The sequence below is a fragment of the Lichenostomus cassidix genome, unplaced genomic scaffold (assembly GCF_008360975.1).
Source record: "Lichenostomus cassidix isolate B80296 unplaced genomic scaffold, HeHo_3.0 HiC_scaffold_33, whole genome shotgun sequence".
Classification (NCBI taxonomy): Eukaryota; Metazoa; Chordata; class Aves; order Passeriformes; family Meliphagidae; genus Lichenostomus; species Lichenostomus cassidix.
Window position 1 is genome coordinate 3,852,709 of NW_028147632.1, and position 22,841 is coordinate 3,875,549.

The window sequence follows — 22,841 nt, forward strand, 5'->3', positions numbered from 1 at the left end:
AGGGCTGGACACTCGGACACAAACCCTCCAGCCCACCCTGAGGGGACCTCGGGGGTCTTTTCACCCCATTTTGTAGCTTTTTTTAGCACCGCGGGGGGGTTTTGTTATCCGTAACGAGGTTTTTATAGCCGAACTGAGGGATTTTTCTAGCCGGGGCGGGAGGGTTGTGGTGCAATTCTGTCAGTATTGGGCCAACCGGAGCTCTCCCAGTTTGGACTGGGCCAGAACCAGTTTGGACTGGGCAAGCAGTGGCCAAAGCCGTGGCAGTATTTGGGGAGGGGGAGGGGCAAAGCTGCTTTGAGGGGGGGGTTGGGGGGATGGGGGAGGGGCGAAAAAAACCCACATAGGATGAGCAGGCCGAAGCCTGCGGCCTGTTCTTGTTGCCTTGGCAACGAAGCCTGCGGCCTGCCTACTCCCAAGGCCTCCTCCCGTTCCCATGGCAACGACGCCTGCGGCTGTTGACCCGCGAGGCCTGCTGCTGTTGCCATGACGACAAAGCCTGCGGCCTGGGGACTCCCAAGGCCTACTCCCGTTGCCGTGGCAACGAAGCCTGCTCAGCGCCGCCGTATCGCGACAGAGCGGCAATAAACGGCGATATCAGCTTTCATGAGTGCGGCTGGTGACCTCGGGGAGCGGAGGGAACACGGGGGGTGTGGGGAGGCCATGAGGGAAAATCCGGGGCGCTAAAAAAAAGCGGTTAAATTTTGAACTGCGCTTCTCCACGCGGCATTACGGTAGAGCGCGCGCGCGCTCGCGGCGGTACGGTAGAGCCGCCGGTGGGCGTGGCCTCGCGGGCCGCGCGCGCCGATTGGCCGCAGCCGCCGCGGCGCGAGGCGGGAGTTGCGTTAGCCGGGCGCTGATTGGCTGAGCCTCCCCCGCGCCGCGCTCCGATTGGCCGAGCGGCTCCGCGCGGAGGGAGGAGAAGGAAGCGGCGAGCGGCGGCGGCCATGGCGGCGATGGCGGCGCTGGAGCGCTGGGTCTCCGGGCAGCTGCAGGAGCTGCTCGGCCTCAGCGCCCGACACGTCCCCGCCTTCCTGGTGGCGCTGGCGCGGCGCAGCCGCAGCCTGGAGGAGCTGCTGGAGAGGCTGCGGGAGACCGAGGCGCTGCGGGTGGAGGAGCCGCGGGTGCGAGAGTTCGCGCGGCAGCTGTGGGAGAAGGTGAGGGAGCCGCTTGAGGGGAAAAGGGCGGGAAGGCCGTGAGGGGAGGGGGCGGAGCCTCGCGGGGCGGGAGGAGGCGTGGCTTGGAGGGGAGTGGGGCGTGGCTTTGGGTGGGATAGTGGGCGTGGCTTGTGTGAGGGGCGTGGTTTATATGGGGCGTGGCCTGCAGGGGATGGGCGTGGCTTGCACAACCATATTTGGTGCTGAGGGTGTGGCAAATCGAGAAGGGGCGGGGCTTGAAGGCAGGCGTGCTCAGAAAGGGGCGTGGCCTCGATAACGGGCGTGGCTTAACCGACTTCAGTGATATCACCACCAGTGGGCGTGGCTCCCGCACAGAGCAGCCAATCGGGCTGAGCCCTGGCTTCCAATGGGCGTGGCCATTTCGGGGTGTGGCCTGGGGGTGTGGCTAAATGGGTGTGGCCAGGTAGGTGCAGCCATATTGGGTGTGGTTGGGGGCGTGGCCATGTTGGGTGTGGCAGGGTGGGTGTGGCCAAGTTGAATGCAGCCATATTGGGTGTGGTTAGCTGGGTGTGTCCACACTGGGCGTGGCCATGTGGGCGTGGTCATATTGGGTGTGCCCAGGTGGGTGTGGCCAAATTGAGTGCAGCCATATTGGGTGTGGCTAGATACTTGCGGCCATATTGTGTGTGGTTACCTGGGTGTGTCCACACTGGGCGTGGCCAGGTGGGCGTGTCCACATTGGGGCGTGTCCGTGGGCGTGTCCTGACCCCGCCCCGCCCCCAGGTCCCCCGCGAAGCCCCCCGGGAGCCTCCGGGCCGCGCGGCAGAGCGAGCAGCGCTGGAGCTTCAGCGCCAAAACCGCGGCTACCGATTGGTGGAGAGCGACGAGGAGGAGGGGCCGAGCCCCGCCCAGGGCCACGCCCACAACCACGCCCAGGACGAGCCACGCCCACGCCGACGTCACCTGAGGAGGCGACGCCGATCCGAGTCACCTCCCGAGGCTGCGGCGACGTCACCTTCGCCGTGAGTTTTGGGGGATTTTCCCCAAATTTGGGGGGTTTTGGGGTCAATTCTGCACCTTGGGGTGTTCAGGGATCTCCTGGTTTTGGGGTTTCCCCATTTTGGGGGGTTTTGGGGTCAATTCTGCACCTGGAGGAGCTCAGGGATCTCCTGGTTATGGGGTTTCCCCATTTTTGGGGGATTTTCTGGTCTCTCTTCCCCTTTCGGTGTCCCTAGGTGAGATTTTAGGGATCCTGGGTTGGATTTTTGGGATCCTGAGTTGGATTTTGGGCTCCCAAGTTGATTTTTGGGGAGTCCCAGGTGGAATTTTGATGTTTTTTCACTGTTTCTGGGTGGAATTTCAGTGCTCCTGTGGGAATTTTGGGATCCTGAGTTGGATTTTGGAATTCCAAGTTGGATTTTGGAATCCTGAGTTGATTTTTGGGGCGTCCCAGGTGGAATTCTGATGGTTTTTAGTGTTCCCAGGTGGGATTCTGATGGTTTTTGATGCTCCCAGGTGGGATTTTGATCCTCCTGGTCAGGCTTTTGGAAATTCTGGGTACAATTTTGTGGCTTCTAGATGGGATTTTGGTATTTCTGGTGGGAATCTCGCTGTCCTTGGGTGGGTTTTTTGGGCTCCCAGCTGGGATTTTGGAATCTTAAGTTGATTTTTGGGGTGTCCCAGCTGGGATTTCGATGTTTTTTGGTGCTCCCAGGTGGGATTTCGATGGTTTTTGATGCTCCCAGGTGGGATTTTGATCCTCCTGGTCAGGCTTTTGGAAATTCTGGGTACAATTTTGTGGCTTCTAGATGGGATTTTGGTATTTCTGGTGGGAATCTCGCTGTCCCTGGGTGGGTTTTTTGGGCTCCTGGGTGTGATTTTGGGGTTTTTGGGGCTCCCCAACCCCAATTTCTGGCTCCCCAGGCCCCCCGAGCCCCCCGAGGAGCCTGAGGAGGAGTGGGAGGCGTCGGAGCGAGAGAGGCTGAGGGATCTGCAGGAGAGAGACGCTTTTGCCGAGAGACTGAGGAGGAGAGATCGGGAGCGGGACAGGGGAGGCAGGGGGGACGACAAGGTGGGATTTTGGGGGGTTTTGGGGGGGATTTTGGGGGGTTTTGGGGGGGTTTGGGGGGTTTGGGAGGATCTCAAGTGGGATTTGGGATCCTCGAGTGGGAATTGGGGTGGAAATTGGGGCATTTGGGGAATTCTGAGGGGATTTAGGGCATCCTGGGTGGGATTTGGGATCTTTGAGTGGAAACTGGGGGGTCCTGAGGGGGTTTGGGGGGATTTTGGGGGGATTTGGGGGGTTTGGGAGGATCTCAAGTGGGATTTGGGATTCTTGAGTGTATTGGATCCTCGAGTGGGAATTGGGGTGGAAATCAGGGGGTCCTGAGTGGGATTTGGGGAATTCTGAGGGGATTTAGGGGGTCCTGGGTGAGACTTGGGGGGACCTGGGTGGGATTTTGGGGAGTTCCAGGGAAGTTTGGGGGGTTCTGAGTAGGAATTGGGATCCTCAAGTGGAAATCAGGATGTCCTGAGTGGGATTTGGGGAATTCTGAGGGGATTTAGGGGGTTCTGGGAGAAATTTGGGACCCTTGAGTGGAAACTGGGGGTCCTGGGTGGGATCTGGGGAGTCTCAAGTGAGATTTGGGATCCCTAAATGGGAACTGAGGTGGAAATTGGGGGATCCTGGATGGGATTTGGGGGATTTTGAGGAGGTTTGGGGTTCCTGAATAGGATCTGGGGAGTCCCAGGGGGATTTTGGGAGCTCCTGAGTGGGATTTTGGGGCTCCCAGCTGGAATTTGGGGTGTTCCCCCCTTTCCTCACCCTCTTTTCCCCTTTTCCCCTCTTTTATTCCCCATTTTCCCCTTTTCCAGGCTTACCAAGAAGCCCAAAAACGCCTCAAAATCGCTGAGGAGGACCAAAAAGCCATGGTGAGCTCCCAAAATTCCCTCAAATTCCTGATTCCTGCTCTTCCTTCCACCTCTTCCACCCCTTTTTCCCAATTTTTCACCGTTTTTCCCCACTTTTCACCCATTTTCCCAGATGCCAGCGCTGCAGAAGCACTTGCCCTGGGACATTTTATTCCGTTTTATTCCAGTTTATTCAATTTTATTCTCTTTTTTCACAGTTTCACCCTGTTTTCCTCCCCATTTTTCCCCATTTCTTCACCTTTTTTCACATTTCTTCACTGTTTCACTCCATTTTTCCCTGTTTTCTCCCCATTTCACACCATTTTTTCACCATTTCTCACCATTTTTCCCCATTTTCTCCCCAATTTCAGATCCCAGAGGTCTGCAAATGCTCCTGTTGCAAATACCTGCCCATTTTATCCCATTTTATCCCATTTTATCCCATTTTATTTCAATTTCTCACAATTTTTTCCTGTTTTTTCCCCATTTCTCACCATTTTTTCACTGTTTCTCACCATTTTTCCTGTTTCTTCTCCATTTCTTCACTGTTTTTCCCCATTTTTCTCTCGTTTCTCACCATTTTTTTCCCATTTCTTCCCCATTTCTCACCATTTTTCCCCATTTTTTCACCGTTTTTACCCCTTTTTTTCTCATTTTTTCCCATTTTTTCCCCATTTTTTCCCCATTTCTCACCATTTTTCCCCATTTTCTCCCATTTTCTCCCCAATCCCAGATCCCCGAGCTCCGCAAACGCTCCCGCCGGGAATACCTTGCCAAACGCGAACGAGACAAACTAGAAGAACTCGAGCTGGAAATCCAGGATGAGGAATTCCTGTTTGGAGAAGAAGCCCTGAGTGCCCCAGAGCTGCGAGAGCTTCGCTACAAACGCCAAGTTCGGGATTTGGCTCGAGAGTACAAACAGGCAGGGGACAGGGAGCAGCTGGAGAGGAGCTCCCGGTACCACATCCCCGAGGAAACCCGGGAAAAGGTGGGAGATTTGGGAAAATTTGGGAAAATTTAGGGAAATTGGGGGTTTTGGAGAGGAGATCTCGGTACCACATCCCCGAGGAAACGTGGGAAAAGGTAAAAATTTGGGAAAAAACCCCAAAATTTTGGTGTTGGGATGGTGAGTTTGGGGTTTAGCGGTTCAGAATATGGGCTGGGATGGTGATTTTTACATTTATTCCACAAAAAAATTGGTTTGGGATCACCACATCCCTGAGGAAATGAGGGAAAAGGTGGGGAATTTGGGAAAATTTGGGAAAATTTAGGGAATTTGGGGGTTCTGGAGAGGAGATCCCGGTACCACATCCCCGAGGAAACGCGGGAAAAGGTGGGAGATTTGAGAAAATTTGGGAAAATTTGGGAAAATTCAGGGAAATCAGGGGTTTTGGGGGTGTTGGGATGGTGGGTTTGGGGTTGAGCGGCTTGAAATTCATCCTGGGATGGTGATTTTCATGTTTATTCCCCCAAAATCCATCCTGGGATCCACAGAATTCCATTTCCAGGACTTCTAATTTCCCCCAAACCACTTCCCATGACCCCAAATCCCCCCTGGAACACCCCAAATCCACCCCAAACCACTTCCAATGATCCCAAATCCACCCCAAATCCACCCCAAATCCACCCCAAACCACTTCCAATGATCCCAAACCATCCCAAATCCCCCAAAATCACCCCAAATTCCCATTTTCCAGAAAATCCCGGAGCAGGAGAACCCCTGGAGCCGACGATTCCCAGACCCTGGGACTCCCCCAAACCCCCCTAAACCACCCCAAATCCACCCCAAACCACCCCAAATCCCTCTAAAACACCTCAAATCTATCCCAAATCCCCCAAAACCACCCCAAATTCCCATTTTCCAGAAAATCCCGGAGCAGGAGGCCCCTGGAGCTGACGATTCCCAGACCCTGGGACTCCAGCAAACACCCCAAATCCACCCCAAACCACCCCAAATCCACCCCAAACCACTTCCAATGATCCCAAATCCACCACAAACCCCCCTAACTCACCCCAAATTCCCGTTTTGCAGAAAATCCCGGGGCAGGAGACCCCAGGAGCTCACAATTCCCAGACCCTGGCACTCCCCCAAACACCCCAAACCCACCCCAAACCATCCCAAATCCCTCTAAAAGATTTCAAATCCACCCCAAATCCCCCTAAACCACACCAAATTCCTGTTTTCCAGAAAATCCCAGAGCAGGAGGCCCCTGGAACTGACGACTCCCAGACCCTGGGACTCCCCCAAACCCCCCTAAACCACCCCAAATCCACCCCAAACCACCCCAAATCCCTCTAAAACACCTCAAATCCATCCTAAATCCCCCTAAACCATCCCAAATTCCCATTTTTCAGAAAATCCCGGAGCAGGAGACCCCAGGAACTGATGACTCCCAGACCCTGGCACTCCTCCAAACCCCCCAAATCCACCCCAAATCCACCCCAAACCACCCCAAATCCACCCCAAATCCCCCTAACTCACCCCAAATTCCCATTTTGCAGAAACTCCTGGAGCAGGAGGCCCCAGGAACTGATGATTCCCAGACCCTGGGACTCCAGCAAACACCCCAAATCCCCTCTAAACCACCCTAAATCCACCCCAAACCTCTTCCAATGATCCCAAACCATCCCAAATCCCCCAAAATCACCCCAAATTCCCATTTTGCAGAAAATCCCGGAGCAGGAGAACCCCAGGAGCTGATGATTCCCAGACCCTGGGACTCCAGCAAACACCCCAAATCCCCTCTAAACCACCCCAAATCCACCCCAAACCACTTCCAATGATCCCAAATCCACCCCAAACCCCCCTAACTCACCCCAAATTCCCGTTTTTCAGAAAATCCCGGGGCAGGAGACCCCAGGAGCTCACAATTCCCAGACCCTGGGACTCCACTAAACCCCCCTAAACCACCCCAAACCCACCCCAAACACCCCAAATCCACCCCAAACCATCCCAAATCCCTCTAAAACACCTCAAATCCACCCCAAATCCCCCTAAATCACCCCAAATTCCCATTTTCCAGAAAATCCCAGAGCAGGAGGCCCCAGGAACCGACGACTCCCAAGCCCCCCGGGACGAGCAGCGGCGCTGGGAGGAGCAGCTGCTGGGCGCAGCCTCGCTGAGGTTTGGGGCTCGAGACGCTGCCCTACAGAAACCCCACAGGGACTACGAGCTGCTGCTGGAGGAGGAGGAGATGGTGCAGTTCGTTAACGCTGCCCAATTAGAGGGGACTGACCCCGAGAAGGTGGGGATTGGGGGGAGTTTGGGGGATTTGGGGAGGTTTGGGGGGGATTTGAGGGGGATTTGGGGTGATGGGAGGAGGTTTGGGGTGGATTTGGGATGATGGGAAGAGGTTAAGGAGGGATTTGGGGTGGTTTTGGGGAGGGAAAAGGGGAATTTGGGGTCGTAGGAAGGGGTTTGGGGTGAATTTGGGATGATGGGAAGAGGTTAAGGAGGGATTTGGGGTGGTTTTGGGGTGGTTTTGGGAGGGAAAAGGTGAATTTGGGGTTTGGGGGTTTGGGGTGGAGTGGGGTGATGGGAGGAGGTTTGGGGGATTTGGTGGATTTGGGATGGTGGGAAGAGGTTGGAGGATTTGGGGTGGTTTTGGGAGGAAAAGGGAATTTGGGGGTGGAAGGGATTTGGGGTGGATTTGGGGGATTTGGGATGATGGGAAGAGGTTAAGGAGGGATTTGGGGTGGTTTTGGGGTGGTTTTTGGGAGGGAAAAGGGGAATTTGGGGTCGTAGGAAGGGGTTTGGGGTGGATTTGGGGTGATGGGAGGAGGTTTGGGGTGGATTTGGGATGGATTTGGGATCGTGGGAAGAGGTTAGGGAAGGATTTGGGGTGGTTTTGGGGAGGGAAAAGGGGAATTTGGGGTCGTAGGAAGGGATTTGGGGTGGATTTGGGGGATTTGGGATCATGGGAAGAGGCTAAGGAGGGATTTGGGGTGGTTTTGGGGAGGGAAAAGGAGGGAAAAGGTGAATTTGGGGAGGTTTGGGGGGGATTTGAGGGAGATTTGGGGTGATGGGAGGAGGTTTGGGGTGGATTTGGGATGATGGGAAGAGGTTAAGGAGGGATTTGGGGTGGTTTTGGGGAGGGAAAAGGGGAATTTGGGGTCGTAGGAAGGGGTTTGGGGAGGTAAAAAGTGGATTTGGGGTGATGGGAGGAGGTCTGGGGGGGATTTGAGGTTCCAAAGGGGAATGCGAGGAGGTTTGGAGTGGATTTGGGGAGAAAAAAGGAAGATTTGGGGTAAAAAGAGGATCCTGGAGCAACCTGGGTGAGGACTGGTGACCCTGACGTGACACTGGTGGCACTGAGGTTACACTCAGGTGTCCCCAATGTCCCCCAGGATGTCCCTGAGGCCAAGTGCCACCAATCAGGGCTGTGGGGCTATTTTGGGGTGACACCAATGACACTGGGGCTGTTCTGGGGTGACACTGGTGATACTGGGATGACGCTGGTGACACTGAGGTGACACTGAGATGTCCCCAGGATGTCCCCAGGCTGTCCCTGAGGCCAAGAGCCACCAGCAGTCAGGGCTGTGGTGTTATTTTGGTGTAACACAAATGACGCTGGTGATACTGGGGTGACACTGGCTGTACTGGGATTGTCCTGGGATGACACTGGGATGTCCCCACTGTCCCCAGGATGTCCCCCAGGCTGTCCCCGAGGCCGAGCGCCGCCGGCAGTCTCTCCAGGAGAGCCGCAGGTCGCTGCCCATCTTCCCGTTCCGCGCCGAGCTGGTGGCTGCTGTGGCTCAACACCAAATCCTCGTCATCGAGGGGGAAACTGGGTCGGGGAAAACCACCCAGATCCCCCAGTACCTGCACGAGGAGGTGACTGGGAGCACTGGGAGGGATTTGGGGTGGAATTGAGGGGTTTGGGGTGGATTTTGGGGCAATTGGGGTGGATTTGGGGAGGTTTGGGGTGGATTTGGGGAGGTTTTGGGGGGATTTTGGGGGCATTTGGGGGAAACTGGGTCGGGGAAAACCACCCAGATCCCCCAGTACCTGCACGAGGAGGTGACTGGGAGCACTGGGAGGGATTTGGGGTGGAATTGAGGGGATTTTGGGTGGAATTGGGGTGGATTTGGGGAGGTTTGGGGTGGAATTAAGGGGGTTTGGGGGAGAATTGGGAAGGTTTTGAGGGGATTTGGGGTGGGTTTGGATCAGGTTGTCATTTCCCTTTTTGGGGCTCAGTTCTGATTTCGGGATGTCCTTGTTGTCCCCAATGTCCCCAAAATCCCCAATGTCCCCTCTGTCCCCAAAATCCCCAATGTCTCCAACATCCCCAATGTCCCCCAATGTCCCCAATGTCCCCAGGGCTACACACGAGGAGGGCTGAAGATCGGAGTGACACAACCACGGCGAGTGGCAGCCATGAGTGTGGCAGCGAGGGTGGCACTGGAGATGGGGACAAAGCTGGGCAACGAGGTGACACTGGGGACACTCTGGGACACTCTGGGGAAACTGGGGACACCCTGGTGTCACTGGTGACACTGCAGGGGACATCGGAGAGGATGAGAGTGACCACAGGAGGGGCTGAGTGACCACAGGGGGGGCCTGAGGGACTCAGGGGAGGTGACAGTGATCCCAGGGAGGTGACACAGCTGTCCCTTGTCCCCAAGGTTGGGAACAGCAGGTGACAATGACCCAGGGGAGGTGACAGTGACCCCAGGGAGTTGACACTCAGCTGTCCCTTGTCCTCAAGGTTGGGTACAGCAGGTGACAGTGACCCCAGGGGAGGTGACCGTGACCGTGGGGAGGTGACACTGACCAGGGAGGTGACCAGGGAGGTGACACAGCTGTCCCTTGTCCCCAGGTCGGGTACAGCATTCGATTTGAGGATTGCACCTCGGACAGGACAGTGCTGAAGTACATGACAGACGGAATGCTGCTGAGGGAGTTCCTCACCGAGCCGGACCTGGCCTCCTACAGGTGACATTTGGGGACATTTGGGGACATCAGGGACATTGGGGTGGAGACCACAGTGTCCTTGTCCTTGCGCTTACTGGTGTCACTTTGGTGTCCCCATGTCCTTGTCCTGTCCCTTGTCCTTGTCCCTCTGGTCATCACCACTTCTCTGTGTCTTTGTCCCTGTCCCCACGGTCATCCTGATGTCCCCATGGTCACCTCGTGTCCCCATGGTCATCCCCATGTCCCTGTCCCCATGTCCCTGTCCCCATGCTCATACCCCTGTCTCTGTCCCCATGTCCCCATGGTCATCCCCATGTCCCTGTCCCCATGGTCACCCTGTCTCTGTCCCCATGTCCCCATGGTCATCACCATGTCCTTGTCCCCATGTCCCTGTCCCTCTGGTCATCGTGATGTCCCTGTCTCTGTCCCCCTGGTCATCCCCCTGTCCCCATCTCTGTCCCCATGGTCACCCTGTCCCCGTCCCCATGTCCCTTTCCTGTCCCTATATCCCCATCCCTGTCCCCATCTCCATGTCTCTGTCCCCATTGTCATCCCCACCCCGCCATGGTCACCCTTTGTCCCCATGTCCCCATCCCTGTCCCTCTGGTCATCCCCATGTCCTTGTCCCCCTGTCCCCATTGTCACACACTGTCCCCACGGTCACTCTGTCCCTGTCCCCACGGTCACTGTGTCCCTGTCCCCATTGTCACACACTGTCCCCACGGTCACTCTGTCCCTGTCCCCATGGTCACTCTGTCCCTGTCCCCGTGTCCCCATCCCTGTCTTTCTGGTCATCCCCATGTCCTCGTCCCCCTGTCCCCATTGTCACACGCTGTCCCCGTGGTCACTCTGTCCCTGTCCCCATGGTCACTCTGTCCCCATGGTCACACGCTGTCCCCATGGTCACTCTGTCCCTGTCCCCATTGTCACATGCTGTCCCCGTGGTCACTCTGTCCCTGTCCCCATTGTCACACGCTGTCCCCATGGTCACTCTGTCCCTGTCCCCACGGTCACTGTGTCCCTGTCCCCTCTGGTCAGTGTGATCATGGTGGACGAGGCCCACGAGCGCACTCTGCACACCGACGTTCTCTTTGGCCTCATCAAGGACATCGCTCGCTTCCGGCCGCAGCTCAAGGTCCTGGTGGCTTCGGCCACGCTGGACACGGAGCGCTTCTCGGCCTTCTTCGACCACGCGCCGGTGTTCAGGATCCCAGGCAGGAGGTTCCCCGTGGACATCTACTACACCAAGGTGACATCCTGGGGACATTGGGGACATCGAGGGGATTGGGGACATCAGGGGGATTGGGGACATCAGGGATGTTGGGGACATCGGGGACACTGAGCGCTTCTCGGCCTTCTTCGACCACGCGCCGGTGTTCAGGATCCCGGGCAGGAGGTTCCCTGTGGACATCTACTACACCAAGGTGACACCTTGGGGACATTGGGGACATCGAGGGGATTGGGGACATCAGGGATGTTGGGGACATTGGGGACACGGAGCGCTTCTCGGCCTTCTTCGACCACGCGCCCGTCTTCAGGATCCCGGGCAGGAGGTTCCCTGTGGACATCTACTACACCAAGGTGACACCTTGGGGACACTGGGGACATCAGGAGGATTGGGGACATTCTGGACATTGGGGGAATTAGGGCCATTGAGGGCCTGGGGGACACCTGGTCATCTCCAGCCACCGCTTCCCGGTGGACGTCTACTACATCAAGGTGACACCTTGGGAACATTGGGGACATCAGGGACACTGTGGGTGTTCAGGGATGTTGGAGACATTGGGGACGCTGGGGGGATTGGGGACACCAGGGTGTTCAGGGACATTGGGGTCATCTGGTCATCTCCAGCCACCACTTCCCAGTGGACATCTAGACCAAGGTGAGTTGGGGACACTGGGGACATTGAGGGGACAGCTGGGGGTGGGAGGAGTTAGGGGACATTTGGGGACAGAAGGGGAAATGGGGAACCTTTGGAGATGTTCGGTGCTGATGTCACCTTTCTCTTCTCTGTCCCCTCTGTCCCTTCTGTTCCCTGCTGTCCCCAATGTCCCCAAATGTCCCCATTGTCCCCTCAGGCGCCCGAGGCTGACTACCTGGAGGCCTGTGTGGTGTCAGTGCTGCAGATCCATGTGACACAACCGCCTGGGGACATCCTGGTGTTCCTCACGGGACAGGTCAGTGTCACCTCAGTGTCACCTCAGTGTCCCCAACCGCCTGGGGACATCCTGGTGTTCCTCACCGGACAGGTCAGTGTCACCTCAGTGTCCCCTGGATGTCCTGAATGTCCCCAGAAGATCGAGGCCTGTGTGGAGCTGCTCCAGGATCACTGTCCCCAATGTCCCCATGATGTCCCCAGTGTCCCAGTAATGTCCCCAATGTCCCCATGGTGTCCCCAGGAGGAGATCGAGGCCTGTGTGGAGCTGCTGTCCCCAGTGTCCCCATGATGTCCCCAATGTCCCCAATGTCCCCAGGAGGAGATCAAGGCCTGCATGGAGCTGCTCCAGGATCACTGTCCCCAATGTCCCCATGATGTCCCCAATGTCCCAATGATGTCCCCAATGTCCCCAGGAGGAGATCGAGGCCTGCGTGGAGCTGCTCCAGGATCGCTGTCCCCAGTGTCCCCATGATGTCCCCAATGTCCCCATGTCCCCATGATGTCCCCAATGTCCCCATGTCCCCAGTGTCCCCAATGTCCCCATGATGTCCCCAATGTCCCCAGGAGGAGATCGAGGCCTGCGTGGAGCTGCTCCAGGATCACTGTCCCCAGTGTCCCAGTGATGTCCCCTGTGTCAATGATGTCCCCATGATGTCCCCAATGTCCCCATGATGTCCCCAATGTCCCCAGGAGGAGATCGAGGCTTGCGTGGAGCTGCTGTCCCCAGTGTCCCCAATGTCCCAGTAATGTCCCCCATGTCAATGATGTCCCCATGATGTCCCCAGTGTCCCCATGATGTCCCCCATGTCCCCAGGAGGAGATCGAGGCATGTGTGGAGCTGATGTCCCCAATGTCCCCATGATGTCCCCAATGTCCCCATGTCCCCAGGAGGAGATCGAGGCCTGCGTGGAGCTGTTGTCCCCAATGTCCCCATGATGTCCCCAATGTCCCCAATGTCCCCAATGTCCCCAGGAGGAGATCGAGGCCTGCGTGGAGCTGCTCCAGGACCGCTGTCGCCGGCTGGGCTCTCGGCTCCCCGAGCTGCTGGTTCTGCCCATCTACGCCAACCTGCCCTCCGAGCTGCAGGCCAGGATCTTCCAGCCCACCCCGCCCGGCGCCAGGAAGGTGCGCTGGCCCTTTAAGAGGGGGCGGGGCCTTGGGGAGGGGGCGTGGTTTGGAAAAAGGGGCGTGGTTTGAGATGGGTGGGGTTGTGCCTGAGTCAGGAAGGTGCGCTGGCCCTTTAAGAGGGGGCGGGGCCTTAGGGGGTGTGGCTTCATGGAGAGGGTGTGGCTTAAGAAAAAAGGAGTTTGGATTTGAGGGGTGTGGCTTAACTGGGTGTGGCCTAAATGGGCGTGGCTTGCTAGGATGGCTTCGGATTGGGTGTGGCCTGATTGGGTGTGGTCCCGAGGGGCGTGGCTTTGTTGCATGGGGTGTTAATGGGGTGGGGTCAGAATGGGTGTGGCTTCATTGGGTGGAGCCTAAAGGGGTGTGGCCTAATTGGGTGTGGTCAGAGGGGGGTGTGGCTTAATGGGGTGTGCCCCGAAGTGGGCGTGGCTTAACTATTCATGCACCAAAAGGGCGTGGTTTAGTGTCATGGGGTTTAAAATGGGTGGAGCCTGTGAGGGTGTGTCCAGGGGGCGTGGCCTGTCCCTGTGGGCGTGTCCCTTCAGTGTCCCCACGTCCCCAGGTGGTGGTGGCCACCAACATCGCCGAGACGTCGGTGACAATCGATGGCATCGTGTACGTGTTGGACCCTGGCTTCTGCAAGCAGAAGAGCTACAGCGCCAGGACCGGCATGGAGTCCCTGGTGGTGACACCCTGCTCGCGGGTAATGTCACCTTATTGTCACCTGGTGTCACCTATTGTCACCTGGTGTCATCTATTGTCACCTTATTGTCACCTTATTGTCACCTATGGTAACCCATTGTCACCTACTGCTATCCCCTGTCACTGGCCTGGAGTCCCTTGTGGTCACTCTGTGTCCTCAGCTTTGTCCCCAGGTGTCACAGGTGACAATGCCACACTCCAGCTGTGTCCCCAGGTGTGACAGGTGACATTTCAATGACATTTCAGTGTCCCCAGGCGTCAGCCAGTGAGCACCTGGGCCTTGTCCCTGTGTCCCCATGTCCCTGCCATACCCCAGGCAGGTGACAGGTGACCCCAGGTGTGTCCCCAGATGTGACAATGACATTTCAGTGTCCCCAGGCATCAGCCAACCAGCGGGCAGGGCAGGTGGCACCCGGGAAATGCTTCAGGCTCTCATGTCCCCATGTCCCTGCCATGCCCTGGGCAGGTGACAGGTGTGACAGGTGTCCCCAGGCGTGTCCCCAGGTGTGACAATGACGTTTTGGTGTCCCCAGGCGTCAGCCAACCAGCGGGCAGGCCGGGCAGGCCGGGTGGCACCTGGGAAGTGCTTCAGGCTGTACACAGCCTGGGCTTTCCAGCACGAGCTGGAGGAAACTGCAGTGCCTGAGATCCAGAGAGCTGACCTGGGCTCACTGGTGCTGCTGCTCAAGAGCCTGGGTGAGACTGGGAGCGACTGGGAGGGACTGGGTGGACTGGGATAAACTGGGAGGGACTGGGATGGAACTGGGAGGGACTGGGTTGGAACTGGGAGGGACTGGGATAAACTGGGAGGGACTGGGAGGGACTGGGATAAACTGGGAGGGACTGGGAGGGACTGGGATAAACTGGGAGGGACTGGGAGGGACTGGGAGTATCTTGAAGGACATTTCAGGGACCCCTGAGACCCCTCGGGTGACATTTTCGAGGTCCCTGGTGACATTTTTGGGATCCTCGGTGCCACCTCATGGTGTCCCCAGGGCTGGGGGGGAGTCAGGGACCCCCAGGGCCCTGCAGTGACACCTTGGTGACACCTTGGGGACACCTTGGTGACACTTTGGTGACACCTTGGTGGCACTTTGGTGACCCCAGGGATCAACGACCTGATCCACTTTGATTTCCTGGATCCTCCACCCCACGAGACTCTGGTGTTGGCGTTGGAGCAACTCTACGCCTTGGGGGCTCTGAACCACCTGGGGGAGCTGACCACGGTACTGGGGGGACTGGGAGGGACTGGGATGGACTGGGAATGAACTGGGAGGAAAAATCGCGGTGGTTTTAGGGTGAAAAATGGGGATTTTAGGGTGAAAAATGGGGATTTTAGGGTGAAAAATGGGGATTTTAGGGTGAAAAATGGGTGTTTTGGGGAGAAAAGGGGAACTGGTTTGTACTGGGAAGGACTGGGATGTCACTGGTCTCTAACTGGTCTCTAACTGGTCTGTACTGGTCTCTAACTGGTCCCAGCTGGGTCGGCGCATGGCAGAGCTGCCTGTGGAGCCAATGTTGGCCAAGATGATCCTGGCGAGCGAGCAGTGAGTGTCCCCAAGGTGTCCCCTCAGTGTCCCCAGTGTCCCCAATGTCCCCAATGTCCCCAGGGTGTCCCTAAGGTGTCCACTATATCCACAGTGTCCCCTCAGTGTCCTCAATGTCCCCAAAGTGTTCCCAAGGTGTCCCCAAATGTCTCAAAGTGTCCTCTCAGTGTCCCCAAATCCCCAATGTCCCCAGTATGGCTGCACAGAGGAGGTTCTCACGGTGTCCCCAAGGTGTCCCCTCAGTGTCCCCAAATGTCCCCTGTCCCCAGGTACGGCTGCACAGAGGAGGTTCTCACGGTGTCCCCTCAGTGTCCCCAATGTCCCCAATGTCCCAAATGTCCCCAGTGTCCCCTGTCCCCAGGTATGGCTGCACAGAGGAGGTTCTCATGGTGTCCCCTCAGTGTCCCCAATGTCCCCTCAGTGTCTCCAAATCCCCAATGTCCCCAGGTACGGCTGCACAGAGGAGGTTCTCACGGTGTCCCCTCAGTGTCCCCTCAGTGTCCCCAGTGTCCCCAATGTCCCCTGTCCCCAGGTACGGCTGCACAGAGGAGGTTCTCACGGTGTCCCCTCAGTGTCCCCAATGTCCCCTGTCCCCAGGTATGGCTGCACAGAGGAGGTTCTCACGGTGGCCGCCATGCTGTCTGTCAACAACGCCATCTTCTATCGCCCCAAGGACAAAGTTCTGCACGCTGACAGCGCCAGGGTGGCATTTAATGTCCCCGGGGGTGACCACCTGGTGCTGCTCAACGTCTACAACCAGGTGTGGCACTCTGGGGACACTGGGGACATTGGGATATGGGGGAATATGGGACACTCGGGGGCATTGGGGACACTGGGATATTGGGGACATTTGGGGGGATTGGGAACATTGGGGACACTGGGGGGTTGGGGACAGTGTGGGGGGTTTGGGGACACCACAGTGTCCAGCAGCAGCACTGACCATGTCCCTTTGTGTGTTCTTTTCTCTTTGTCCTTGTCCTTCCTTGTGCCCAATGTCCCTGATGTCCCAAATGTCCCCAATATCCCCAATGTCCTTAATGTCCCCAATCCCCCCAATATTCCCAATATCCCTAATGTCACCAATGTCCCCAAATGTCCCAAATTCCCCCAATGTCCCCAATATCCCCTGACATCCCCAATGTCCCAAATGTTCCCAATCCCCCCAATACTCCCAATATCCCCAACGTCCCCAATACCCTCAATGTCCCCCAATGTCCCTAATGTCCCCAATATCCCCTGACATCCCCAATGTCCCCAATGTCCTGAATATCCCCAAATGTCCCAAATTCCCCCAATATCCCAAATATCCTTGTTGTCGTCCCCAATTTCCCCAATCCCCCCGCTGTCCCCAACACTGTCCCCATTGCTGTCCCTGCTGTCCCCAATATCCCCAACATCCCCAATATCCCCAAATGTCCCCAATGTCCCGAATATCCCCAAATGTCCCAAATTCCCCCAATATCCCAAATATCCTTGTTGTCCCCAATATCCTCAATCCTCCCGCTGTCCCTGCTGTCCCCTGCTGTCCCCAACACTGTCCCCCCCGCTGTCCCCTGCTGTCCCCAGTGGGTGGCCAGCGGTCACTCCCTGCAGTGGTGCTACGAGCACTTTGTCCAAGCTCGCTCCCTGCGCCGAGCGCGCGACGTTCGCGATCAGCTGCAGGGCCTGATGGAGAGGGTGGAGATCGCGCCGTCCAGCTGCGGGGCCAACCTGGACCTCGTCAGGAAGGTGAATGTCCCGAAAAAATCCCAAAAATGTCCCCAAAACATCCCTAAAATATCCCTTAATTATCCCCAAAAACACAGCCAGGATATCCCTAAAACATCCCCCAAAACAGACCCAAGACATTCCCAAAATTGCCACAAAAACGTACCCAGAATATCCCCAAAATAGCCCCAAAACCAACCCCAAAGGAACCCCAAAAAACACCCTGGGATCCATCACAGTCCCTCCCAGTTCCCTCCCAGTCCATCCCAGTAACCAAGTCCACATTTCTGTCCTCCAGGCCATCACTGTGGGGTTTTTCTACCACACTGCCTGCCTGGCCCGTGGCACAGAGTGACCATAGTGCCTCTCTAATGCCATCCCAGTCCATCCCAGTGCTATCCCAGTCCATCCCAGTGCCATCCCAGTCCATCCCAGTGCTATCCCAGTCCCTCCCAGTAACCATGTCTCCATTTTGTCCCCATTTTGTCCCCCCCAGGCCATCACAGCAGGGTTTTTCTACCACACTGCCCGCCTGGCCCGCGGCGGCTATCGCACGGTGAAGCACCAGCAGGCTGTGTTCATCCACCCCAACAGCTCCCTGTTCGCCCTGCAGCCCCGCTGGGTGCTCTACCACGAGCTGGTGTGCACCTCCAAGGAGTTCATGAGACAGGTGGGACCTTGGGGACACCTTGGGGACATTGGGGACACCTTGGGGATATGGGGATACAGAGCAGGGACAGGGCAGGGACATGGGGTGGGTTTGGGGACACAGCAGGGACACGCTGGGTGCTGCACCACGAGCTGGTGTGCATCTCTAAGGAGTTCATGAGACAGGTGGGGACACCTTGGGGACATTGGGGACACCTTGGGGACATGACAGGGTCATGGGGATACACAGCAGGGACATGGTGTGGGTTTGGGGACACAAAAAGGGACACGCTGGGTGCTGCACCACGAGCTGGTGTGCACCTCCAAGGAGTTCATGAGACAGGTGGGGCCTTGGGGACATCTTGGGGACACTTTGGGGACCTTGGGGACACCTTGGGGACATGGGCAGGACAGTGGGACACGTGGCAGGGACATGGTGTGGCTATGGGGACACAGCAGGGACACAAGGGGGACACGAGGGGGACATGGTGGCTCCTGTGCCATCAACTCGTCTGCACCTCCGAGGTCCCCACGTGGGGACAAGGGTGACACCACAAGGGTGACAGGAACCTGGGGACCACAGTGACAGGGACCTGGTGGCCCCACAGCCACATCCCTGCAGTGAGCAAGGTGACAAAGTGGTGACCCCGAGACGACCAAGCACAAGATGTGACCCCAACACACTGTCCCCAACCCCAGGTGTCCCCTTTGTCCCGGGATGTCCTCCAGGTGATCTCAGGGATGTCCCCAGGTGTCCCCTCTGTCCCCAGGTGATCGAGATCAACAGCTCCTGGCTGCTCGAGGTGGCCTTGAGCTGTCCCCAAGTGCCCCCAGGTGATCCCAGGGATGTCCCCAACTGTCCCCCAAGTGCCCCTAGCTGTCCCCAGGTGATCTCAGGGATGTCCCCAGGTGTCACCAGTGTCCCCTCTGTCCCCAGGTGATCGAGATCGACAGCTCATGGCTGCTCGAGGTTGCTCCTCACTACTACCAGGCCAAGGAGCTCGAGGACGGCAGTGGCCGAAAAATGCCCAAAAAAGCCGGAAAATCGCGGGAGGAGCTCGGCTGACCCTCGGGGACACCTTGGGGACACTTGGCTGACCATGGGGACACCTTGGGGACATGGGGGGTTGTCGCAATACAGCCCCAGCGGCAGAGGATCGGCGCCACCCCGCGCTGGGGACACTGCTGTCCCCTCTGTCACCACTGTTGAGTTTATTCTGTACATTAAGTTAAGGGGGGAGGAGGGTTGGGGACAGGGGAGGTGACAAAGGGGACACTCCCGGCCGGGGGGAGGGGCGTCCAGGTGTCCCCCGCGGTGGCCTCGGTGGCATCAGGGCCTGGCTAGTGCCACCGCCAGCGCCGCGGCCACCAGCAGCTTCTTGGGCTCGGGGACAGCCGTGGGGGCTGGCATCAGCTGGGGGGAGGGGACACGGGGTCAGGGGACACCGGGATGTCCCCAGGTGTCCCCAGGTGTCCCCAGGTGTCCCCTGACTCACCTTGTCCACGCGGTGGCAGCGGATGAGTCCCTGCGAGTTGAGGAAGAAGGTGGAGAAGGCGTCGTAGGACCTGGGGGGGACACGGGGGGACTTGGGGACATCGGGGATGGGGTGGCACTGACAGCCCCAGGGGTGACAGGGAGAGAGGGGACAGCAGGGACATTAGGGACAGGGTGGCACTGAGCCCCCTGGGGTGACAGGGACAGCAGGGACAGCAGGGACATGGGGAGAGGGGTGGCATCGACACCACCAGGATGACAGAGGATGACTCAGAGGTGACAAAGGGGTGACACAGGTGTGCCCCAGGGGTGGCACTGAGCACAGCAGGCGTCTCCTGTCCTGGTGGTAGAAGGAGGTGACACAGGAGGTGACACAGGTGACACAGGAGGTGACACAGGTGTCACACTGACCTCAGCAGTGTCCGTTTGTCCCTTTTATACTGGCGCAGCAGCAGTAGGGTGACACAAGGGGTGACACAGGGATGACACAGGTGACACAGGGATGACACAGGGGTGACATGGGTGACACAGGAGGTGACACAGGTGACACGGGAGGTGACACAGGTGTCACACTGACCTCAGCAGGGTCTGTTTGTCCCTCCTGTACCAGCACAGCAGCAGCAGGGTGACACAGGGGTGACACGAGAGTGACATGGGGTGACACGGGAGGTGACACAGGTGACACAGGGAGGTGACACTGACCTGAGCAGTGTCCGTTTGTCCCTGCGGTACCAGTGCAGCAGCAGCAGGGTGACATGGGGATGACAGGGGTGACACAGGTGACACAGGGAGGTGACAGGTGACACAGGTGTGACACTGACCTGAGCAGTGTCCGTTTGTCCCTGCGGTACCAGCGCAGCAGCAGCAGGTGCAGCGGCAGCCCGGTCAGTCTCCAGCGCGCTCGGACACTCCAGTCCTCGGGGTGTTTGGTCAGCGCCAGCACCTCCAGCCTCAGGCTGGCAAAGTAACCCCAGGCCAGCGCCCGGCAGAGAGCCACTGCCACTGCATACATGGGCCTGCCCCTGGGGACACGGGGACAGCGCTGTCAGTGTCATTGTCACCTCCCTGTGCCACCCCCGTGCCACCCCGACACTGCCCACTGCCACCGCATACATGGGCCTGCCCCTGGGGACACGGGGACAGCGCTGTCAGTGTCATTGTCACCTCCCTGTGCCACCCCTGTGCCACCCTGACACTGCCCACTGCCACCGCGTACATGGGCCTGCCCCTGGGGACACAGGGACATCATTGTCATCTCCCTGTGCCACTCCTGTGCCACCCTGACGCCACCCAGCAGGGTCACAGTGACCCCAGGCCAGCGCCCGGCAGAGAGCCACTGCCACCGCGTACATGGGCCTGCCCCTGGGGACACGGGGACATCATTGTCACCTCCCTGTGCCACCCCCGTGACACCCCGACACTGCCCACTGCCACCGCGTACACGGGCCTGCCCCTGGGGACATCTCTGTCACCTCCCTGTGCCACCCTGACACCTCCCAGTTACCCCCTGCTATTCCCTGTCACCCCCCTGTCACCTCCCCTTGGCACCTTCCAGTGTCACCTCCCTGCTTTCCACCTCCTTGTCGCCTTTTTCTGTCACCTCCTTGCCACCCCCAGTGTCCCCAGGGATGTCCCCAGGGGTGTCCCCAGTGTCCCCAGTGTTCCCAGGGATGTCCCCAGGGGTGTCCCCAGTGCCCCAGGGGTGTCCCCAGTGTCACCCACCGCGTGTGCAGGTGCAGGATGTGGTTCTGGAACTCCACGTCAGGAGCGTACAGGGAATAGTCTGGGATCTTCAGGAAGAAATTGGGGAGCTGGAGGGGGACAGGGCTGTCACCTGGGTGTCACCTGGGCTGCTGCCACCTCCCCTGAGTCCTGTCACCTCCCCAGTCCTGTCCCACTCCCCCCATTTGTGTCACCTCCCCTGGTTTGTCACCTCCCCAGTCCTATCCCATCTCCCTTTTTCTTCTCAATCCCCCCAGTTTTGTCACCTCCCTGGGCTGTCTTGTCACCCCCTCCCCAGTTTGTCACCCCCTCCCCTTCCCCCTCAGTGTCCCCCCAGCTGTCCCTCCCGATGTCCCAACTGTCCCCCACCGTCCCCCTGCTGTCCCCACTGTCTCCCCAGTGTCCCCCCTGTTCCCCCCGCAGTGTCCCCACTGTCCCCCCCAGCTGTCCCCCAGCTGTCCCCACTGTCCCCACACTGTCCCCTGCTGTCACCTCGTGCCGCAGCCTCTCGTGCATGGTGGCCAGGTGCTCCTCCATGGAGGGGGGGTTGTTCCTGCGGCCCGGGGGTGTCCCTGGTGTCCCCAAGGGGGGTCCCGGGGGTCCCAGCAGCAGCCGGGGTGGATCCCTGACATCGATGTCATCCTCGCGCCGCCCGTCCACCGTTGTCACCGGGCCACCGAGCCCCTCCAGCCCCCGGGGAGGTGACCGGGCAGGGGGACAGTGGGGCAGCAGGGACAGCGCTGGCCGGGGGCACAGGGGGGGCTGCAGGTCCTGAATTTGGGGGAAAAAAAGGGGATTTGGGGTTTGGGTTATTTGGGGAAGGGGTGGGAGCGGCAGAGTTTGCCCTATTTTGGGGGGATTTGCCCCATTCTGGGGGGATTTACCCCATGGAAAAGGGGTTTTTCCTGATTTTGGGGGCATTTACCCCATTTTGGGAGGGATTTACCCCATGGAAAAGGGGATTTACCCGATTTTGCAGGGATTTACCCCATTTTGGGAGGATTTGCCCTATGAAAAAGGGGATTTACCCCATGGAAAAGAGGATTTTTCCTGATTTTGAGGGAATTTACCCCACCGGTTTTGGGGATTTACCCCATTTTAGGGGAATTCGTCCCCTATGGGTCCCACCAGGCCCCGCCCTCTATTTGCATAACCACGCCCCATAGCGGCAAAGCAAAATTAAGGTAACTCTATTTGCATAACCACGCCCTCTCCTGAGCCACGCCCAATCCTCGTTTCCTCGCGCGGGTCTATTTGCATAGCCCCGCCCACCACCGACCCCGATTTGCATAACCGCGCCTTCATAACCAACCAACATCCCGCTCATTTGCATAACTCCACCCACCCCGCAGCCGCTTCGCGCTCTATTTACATAACCCAACCCCTTTCTAAACCCGCTATACCCCTATTTACATAACCCCGCCCACTCAGCACCTCGATTTGCATAACCCCACCCACAAATCACCATAACCCCGCCCCTCTCCCCTCAGCGCGCTCCCCTCACCTGCGGCCGCGCTCGGTAGCGGCGGCGCTGCGGGTCCGGCCCGGGCGCTGCTGCCGCTGCCGGGGCCCAGGCGCGGCCGGGCCGGAGGCGGACGGCGGCGGTGACGGTGGCGGTGACATGCCGGTACATGGCGGCGCCGCTTGTCGCTGTCGCCGCTGTCGCCCTGGCGCTGCCGCCTCCTCTTCCCCTCACGCCGGGCGGTCGCTCCGCGCCTGCGCGGGCCGCGCGCGCTTCCCCCTCAGCGCGCTGCGCGTGCGCCGAGCGCGGGAAGGTGACCCGGCGCCAGCTGCG

At 58.4% G+C, this 22,841-nt stretch overlaps 2 protein-coding genes and 1 long non-coding RNA gene across 6 annotated transcripts; 1 reads left to right on the plus strand and 2 right to left on the minus strand.

Annotated features, from left to right (window-relative positions):
- Positions 1-887: 887 nt before the first annotated feature.
- On the plus strand, positions 888-19,042 carry DHX16 (DEAH-box helicase 16). Its single transcript, XM_085047190.1, is given in 20 exon segments — positions 888-1,157; positions 1,902-2,144; positions 3,052-3,189; positions 3,993-4,049; positions 4,762-5,016; positions 7,052-7,273; positions 8,674-8,862; positions 9,349-9,459; positions 9,848-9,963; positions 10,981-11,191; positions 12,021-12,119; positions 13,073-13,225; positions 13,788-13,928; positions 14,461-14,623; positions 15,035-15,153; positions 15,407-15,474; positions 16,072-16,234; positions 17,041-17,202; positions 17,678-17,851; positions 18,767-19,042. Coding segments are annotated over 20 exon segments (3,123 nt in total). The 5' UTR covers positions 888-947; the 3' UTR covers positions 18,896-19,042.
- Positions 6,292-6,989, minus strand: LOC146421575 (uncharacterized). Its single transcript, XR_014848662.1, has 3 exons — positions 6,971-6,989; positions 6,750-6,835; positions 6,292-6,321 (listed from the first exon to the last, which is right to left on the minus strand). It is a non-coding gene; the product is annotated as an uncharacterized LOC146421575 (long non-coding RNA).
- CUNH6orf136 (chromosome unknown C6orf136 homolog) lies at positions 19,025-22,828 on the minus strand. Of its 4 annotated transcripts, none has more exons than XM_085047279.1 (6): positions 22,551-22,821; positions 21,539-21,817; positions 21,047-21,135; positions 20,146-20,346; positions 19,326-19,355; positions 19,025-19,243 (listed from the first exon to the last, which is right to left on the minus strand). In XM_085047279.1, the coding sequence occupies exons 1-6, from the start codon at positions 22,677-22,679 to the stop codon at positions 19,240-19,242; spliced, it is 732 nt and encodes a 243-aa protein (XP_084903405.1). In that variant the 5' UTR covers positions 22,680-22,821; the 3' UTR covers positions 19,025-19,239. The 4 variants fall into 4 exon arrangements, with proteins under 4 accessions (XP_084903405.1, XP_084903403.1, XP_084903404.1 ...); XM_085047277.1 differs by having other exon boundaries at positions 19,326-19,395; positions 22,551-22,814; XM_085047278.1 differs by lacking the exons at positions 19,025-19,243; positions 19,326-19,355 and adding an exon at positions 19,760-19,858 and having other exon boundaries at positions 20,124-20,346; positions 22,551-22,827.
- Positions 22,829-22,841: the final 13 nt, after the last annotated feature.